Source organism: Trichechus manatus, unplaced genomic scaffold (genome assembly GCF_000243295.1).
Source record: "Trichechus manatus latirostris isolate Lorelei unplaced genomic scaffold, TriManLat1.0 scaffold00258, whole genome shotgun sequence".
In the NCBI taxonomy this organism is placed as follows: domain Eukaryota; kingdom Metazoa; phylum Chordata; class Mammalia; order Sirenia; family Trichechidae; genus Trichechus; species Trichechus manatus.
In genome coordinates, this window is record NW_004444194.1 from 2,047,149 (window position 1) to 2,053,400 (window position 6,252).

At 55.8% G+C, this 6,252-nt stretch overlaps 3 protein-coding genes across 3 annotated transcripts in view; 2 read left to right on the top strand and 1 right to left on the bottom strand.

Moving 5' to 3' along the window:
- The window catches only part of DHPS (deoxyhypusine synthase), a 5,017-nt gene extending 4,500 nt beyond the window's left edge, over positions 1 to 517 (top strand). The window contains exon 8 of the mRNA XM_023724769.1: positions 439 to 517. Coding sequence (XP_023580537.1) covers positions 439 to 517 — 79 coding nt within the window. The remainder of the gene's footprint in view (positions 1 to 438) is intronic.
- On the bottom strand, positions 507 to 4,185 carry WDR83 (WD repeat domain 83). The gene is given in 8 exon segments (XM_023724731.1): positions 507 to 813; positions 898 to 1,006; positions 1,098 to 1,165; positions 2,824 to 2,950; positions 3,035 to 3,083; positions 3,435 to 3,540; positions 3,622 to 3,793; positions 3,796 to 4,185. Coding segments are annotated over 8 exon segments (969 nt in total). The 5' UTR covers positions 3,926 to 4,185; the 3' UTR covers positions 507 to 605.
- A 96-nt stretch (positions 4,186 to 4,281) lies between these two features.
- On the top strand, positions 4,282 to 6,064 carry WDR83OS (WD repeat domain 83 opposite strand). Its single transcript, XM_004389759.2, has 4 exons — positions 4,282 to 4,351; positions 4,470 to 4,575; positions 5,134 to 5,231; positions 5,331 to 6,064. The coding sequence occupies exons 1-4, from the start codon at positions 4,302 to 4,304 to the stop codon at positions 5,395 to 5,397; spliced, it is 321 nt and encodes a 106-aa protein (XP_004389816.1). The 5' UTR covers positions 4,282 to 4,301; the 3' UTR covers positions 5,398 to 6,064.
- Positions 6,065 to 6,252: the final 188 nt, after the last annotated feature.

Consider the following 6,252-nt stretch of genomic DNA (forward strand, 5'->3'; position numbering starts at 1 on the left):
GCCTCAATGCTCCTCACTTCCCTCAGCACCCTGCAACTTCAGCACAACTTGTACATCCTTCAAGTAAAGCTCAATTCCTCTTTCCACACCAAAAATGTCCCTCCACATGTCCTCTCCTCCAGGGTGACTTCGCGTCAGTGGGGCCCTTGAGAAGGTGGAACATTTGTACTCTCCACTATAGTAAGGGTGGGTCCCTTGGGTCTCCAGGGTCTCCAGAGGTCCCTCCACCCCCTTAGAAGACTCAATCCCCCTGGCCAATCCCCAGGGCTGATGTTGCCCTCCTGGAAGCTCCTCAGCCCTGGCTCACGGAGTGGGGATGGTCTGTCCCCACCTGCCTGCCCCATCAGCCTGGGACTCTTCAAGGACAGGACTGGAAGCCATGGCGTTGCTCAGATATAGCCCAGGTTTCCTGAGCAATTACAGCCCTGTCTCACCCAGTGGTCTATCCCGGCTCTTCAGCCTGGCATTCATGGCCCTGTCTGACCTGGATCTTGCCACCCTGACGTTTATTTGCTGACTGACCTGTGTTCCATCTCCAAACCTTTGCACACACTCTTCCCTTTGCCTGGAATGTCCCTCCTGCCTTGTCCTTCAAGACTCCAGCTCTAATATCTATTCTCTTTTTCAGACCTGGGAGTGACTGGGGTAAGGACAGAATGTGTGTGCACATGTGTGGTGGTGGTGGTGGGGTGGCTCACCTCCACCAGGTCCCAAAAGAACACCTTCCCATCCTCAGAGCAGCTGACCACGTGTGTGTCCCGCTCGCTCAGGCAGCAGTCCAGCTTGTACTCCTGGTTCTTATGGCCTGTGTACCTGCAGACGGGCAGGGTCAGGGGAGCTAGGCCTCACTAGGGATGGGGCTAGAGGGGAAGGGGCCCGACGGCCCTGGGGACTCACTCGCCCAGCAGCTCCCCCGTGTCTTTGTCCAGAAGCCGCAACGTGGAGTCCAGGCTGGACACCAAGGTGCACTGCCCGTCCCGGCTGAAGCAAATGCAGGTGATGGGGCCTGGTGGGAGGGGAGGGCTGGTGGGTGAGTCTGGGGCCCCCTTTCCTGCCCCCATCTGCCTGTCTGCCCCACAGCCCTGGGCCACACTCACTGCCCACGTAGTCTGAGAAGAGCTGTCCCATCCTCAGGTCATAACGCCTCACCCGGCCATCCACGGACCTGCAGGAGATGGTGGATCCAGCTTGAGGCATCCTGGGTTTCCCTGACCCATCTCCTCCCCTACCCAGGGCCCTGAGGACAAGGCTGGGCCCACGCTTCCCGTGCACCCCTCACTGCCATGAAAAAACGCGTTGAAATGAATTGAATTCATGAGTGCAATTTTGAAGCTTTGAGACTCAGACCCATCAACCACATTCCATTCCGTTCTGAAATCCATAGCCGCTTCCCAGTTTTTTAGGCCAAACCCTTGGAGTCTTTCTGGATCCTCCTTTTCTTGCACTCTCTAGCTCCTTCTTCTAAGTACCCCCAGAATCTGGCCTCCGGGTCTCCTTGCATCCACCCTCAATGCCTGTAGTCTCCTCCCCACAGCCGCCAGAGGGAGCACTTTTAAAAGTACAGTCACTGGGTGCCAGTCCCCCTCTCAAACAAATATGGATTCTGTTACTCTCAGAAAAACATCCAGTTCTTCCTGTGGCCCTTCACTGTACAATCCAGCCGCTGACAACCCCCATTCTCACCTCCTGCCCCATTCCTGTGTGGCTGCTGCCATCCAGCTGCCCCCAAAATGTCCCTCCCCACTTTGGAGCTTTTGTACTTGCTGTTCCCCCAGATCTCCCCCTGGGTGGCTTCTCCTCAACCTTCAAGTCTCAACCCTTACACAGCCTTCCCTGCCTCCCTGATGACCTAAAGTACCCTGAGTTCATTTCTCAGACAACCCCATCCTTTCTCTTTTCTCAAATCTCTGCTTGAATTACAGTACCGGCATTCGTTTATTTACTGATTGTCTGCTACACTAGAAAAGCTCCCAGAGGGCAGAAACCAGGTCTGTCTCATTCTCAGCCACGTTCCTAGCACCCAGTGTGGAAGGCTGGGTCAGACTGATCACGGCAAAGGTGGGGCCAGGGCTCACATGGCACCTGGCTGGCTGACTGCAGTGTCCTCCTTTGCCACTGGGGAAACAGTCACAGCCAGTTCCTCACAAGGCCATCAAGAAGATATGCTCAGATGATTCAAACATGTACAAGCATCTTCTGTACGCCAGGCTCTATGTGGGGCCCTGGGACATAGTTGTGACCAATCCAGGCACAGTTTCTGCCATCACAGAGCTGGCATTGATCGAGTGTGATCTAGGAGGGTCTCCCTGAGGAGGTGACAGCAGAACTGCAACTTGAAGGATGAGAAGGAGCCAGCACGTGCAGTCCTGTGGGAACAGGACTGGCCACACAGGCCAGGGAGCTCACTCACTCACTGTGATGGGATGGCATTCCCTCCAGTGGTGGCAATACTTGGGTGGCGCTGCATAGGGAATTTTTTTTTCTTAATTGCTTGTTTCCTGTTACTAGAATATCAACCCTATGTGGGCAGGGATCTCCCAAATTTGTTCCCTGCTATATTCTCAATGAATAGAAAAGTGTCTGGCATACAGTAGGTCCTCAAATACGTTTTGAATAAGTAGTAGAAGGGCAGCCCAGGTAGAGGAAGAGCAGTTGCAGAGGCCCTGAGGTGGGAGATGCTTGGCATGTTTACAAGGCCCACACGTGAATAAAAGCTGAGAGGTCAGCAGGGGCTAGCCCTTGCTGTGAGCTGCAATGAAGAGAGGAGATTTACTGATTGTCTTTGAGTGCAGTGGCAGCTATGCTTCCCAGTGGCCCACTCACCCTGCCAGGACTTCATGGTCCGACACCTTCACACTGGATATGCCATCCCTGGCCTCATTTAGTGTCTGCACTGGCTCCAGCCTCCTCGAGCGGCAGTCCCAACAGCGGATGCTGGAATCAATAGAGCCTGTGAGGCCAACAGAAAGGTGTAGTCAGGTTTGGAAGAGTGGCAACAGCACCCTAGGCCCCCCTGCCTAAGCCCCAGACTCACCAGATAGGATCACTGTGGCCTCTTCATTAAACTGTACGGTATTCACCTTCTGCAGAACAGGAACTGCCATTCAGAGCGGGCTGGGCTTTGGAGGGTTGGGATAAAGGCAGGGTTCCCGGTGCAGGTAAAAGCAATGGCAAAGGCTAGGGGGTACGGGAGGTGGGGGGGGGCTTTTGGGGAACTGTAGGGAAGGGCTTGGTGTTTGCCTGGCCATTAGGGCCATGGGGGAAGGGGAAAGATCCCTTAGGCTGTAACGTGGGTAGTGTGTGTGTGTGAGTGTGTGTGTGTGTGTGTGAGTGTGAGTGTGTGTGTGTGTGTGTGTGTGTCCCTGTCACCACCTACGCGTTACTGCTGTTCCCCTCATCATCTGTGTTCTGAGGATCTCCTCACTCGCACTTACCCCCGCGTGGCCCCGGAATTTGCGTACGACCTGCCCTGACGCCACGTCCCACAGCACCACGGCCTTGTCCCCGCCTCCGGAGCAGAGACTACTGTTGTCGAAAGAGCTGGAGGTGAAGGGAGGGAATGTCAGCGTCGACCCGTGATCTCGGCCCCTGCGCTCCGATGCCGCCTCGCCCTCAGCTCACCCGGCCGCGTCCAACACCTCGTAGCCATGGCCACTGTACGTCCGCAGCAACGTCCCCCGCAGCGGGTTCCACAGCTTCAGGGTCTTGTCGCTGCCGCATGTCAGGCAGTAATTGCCATCCACTGCGGAACACCAGGCAGGGGTTACTGGACCGCTGACTTCAGGAGGCGCGGGGAGAACCCGGAATGAAGAAGGCGCTCACCATTAAACCGCACGGCTCGCACCGCCCCCTGCCCGCAGTCCAGTGTCTTCAACCGTTTCTGCGGCAGCTCCGGGGCCCGCGGCTTTGGCTCAGGGAAGGCCATAGTTTCGGGATGCCTTCCTCGCTCCCTAATACTAATCTCTACCTAGGCTTCCAATCCTCGCAACCCACGCTTGGGTGTAACCTTATTATTGTGCCCCACGATCTACTTCCTGTTTCTCACTTCCAAGTTTCTCAAAATTTCTTCCTTTTGGACATAGTGTTGGGAATATAGAGGCCCGCTTTCAGAGTTTTCCCCCCACCTCCTGTTTTCAAGGACACTTCTGGCCTCTTCTAGTGCTCCGCTGGGGGAGTCCTGGCCCCCGCCGCGAGGAACGGAAGCAGAGGGCTGCCGGTGTTACTCAAAAAGCCGCCCCCACTTCCACGCCGGAAGCCGCAACCACATAACGGAAGAGGCGCTCCCTGGCCTTCCACTAGCCATGGCCGCAAACAGTATGTCGGACCCACGGAGGCCAAACAAAGTGCTGAGGTAAGGTCTCCTACATCATGGCGATGAGGCTTGGGTTGTGGTTTGTGGGTAGGGGTCCAGGGACTCGTCCGTCCTGGGGGTGGGACTTGGGTGCCCCTGACCCTTGAGCCTGCCGCAGGTACAAGCCCCCGCCGAGCGAGTGTAACCCGGCCTTGGACGACCCGACGCCGGACTATATGAACCTACTCGGCATGATCTTCAGCATGTGCGGCCTCATGCTCAAGGTTGGCGGGCTCTGTAAACCACAGTGAAAGACGTACTAAAAGGGTATGGCCTGAGTTTGCCCAGGGGCCAGGGCGAGAGTGTAGCAGGTACTCCCGCTAGGGGCAAATCAGGACTTGAATTTAGCCAAGGGGAAGGGCTGGGATGGCGCAGGTCAGGAAAGCCAGAGCCAGAGGGGAAGCCAGGGGGCGGAGCCGGAATGGTTACGTGGAAGGTCGGTCAGAGAGTGGGGCAGGCTTTGAAGCAACTTGGAGGGTGCTTGTGGCAAAAGGGCGGGGTCTTTATCTTCGGGAGCACATCAAGGGCCAGGTGTCTTGGGTCTGAGAGGACGTCCTCGGGTCAGGGAGTAGGATCGGGGACTGGAATAGGCTATGAAGGGGCGGGACCTGAGGGATTTCTGCTGACAAGGCCTGAGCTGTGCCAGATGGAATCAGTGGGTGCGAACCTGTGCTGGGAAATGTGGCTGGCACTGTCTGAGGCTTGCAGGGGCTCACTGGCTGCCTCTCACCGACCCAACCCATACATCCACTTACTCCTCCTATCCACTTACTCCTCCCCAGCTGAAGTGGTGTGCTTGGGTCGCTGTATACTGCTCCTTCATCAGCTTCGCCAATTCCCGGAGCTCGGAGGATACCAAGCAGATGATGAGTAGCTTCATGTGAGTCAAGGCCTAGAAAGAAAAGGACTCTGAGTAGGGGAAGGAGGCACTTAAGCCTACTCGTCCTGGACCCTAACTGACATCTCTCTCCCATCTCAGGCTGTCCATCTCTGCCGTGGTGATGTCCTATCTACAGAACCCTCAGCCCATGACGCCCCCTTGGTGATGGCCAGTCTAGAGGAGTCACATCCTGGACCCCCTCTATCCATCTTCCCTCAGGCCTGGCCTTTGACTGCTCAGCCTCCTGCCCTCAGCTGTTGTTTGGGGCTTCTCTGGGTTAGGTGGTCTCAGGGCTCTCAGCTGAATGGAGGGAACCTGGCCCTTTCCTTGGGGCCCCCCTTTGCTAGGGTGCAAGGGGAACATCCTAGGCCTACACCTGTGCCCTTCTCCCTCATCCTGCCTACTGCTGGTGGAAGTGCTGTCTATGTTTCTGGGCACTTCTTTTCAGGTTGAAATCAGTTAATAATAAAGTTTTTCACTCTAGCCTTCCTCTGCAACCTGTCTCCTGTGTCCTTAGGGGTGGCCCTCTCATGTGGGTAAGCCTCTAGCCTGGGATGGAGGCCCCAGTTTGGAACTTTTAGGTTTATTTATTTCACAAGTCTTGTTTCTAAAGTCAGGCGTCAGAGATAGGGCAGTGACCCCTGTCCTCAGCAACTCAGCAGATAGGCCTGCTGACCTGAAGAATCTGGGCTTTGGTTTTCTTATCAGCTTAATGGGATAATATCTGTAACCTAAATAGAACAGTAGGAATTAGGAAGGGCGTGAAGGGCTCAGGGTCTTTCCCCTACCTGTTAGGCTATACTCCAGGGGCAGAGATTAGACACCAGAGGACCCCAGGGAGCCCTGCCAACTGGGCTGGCTGCCCCTCATCCCCAGCACTCCAAGGGCAGTTTGTTTACCTGATGCCTGCTCAATCCCCACGGACTGAACAGGACCCCCATCAACCCCGATTACTAGCCAAGCTGGGTCTCTCTAGGATCCCAGCTCTGAAAGTACATGGGACACCTCTACGATAAAACAC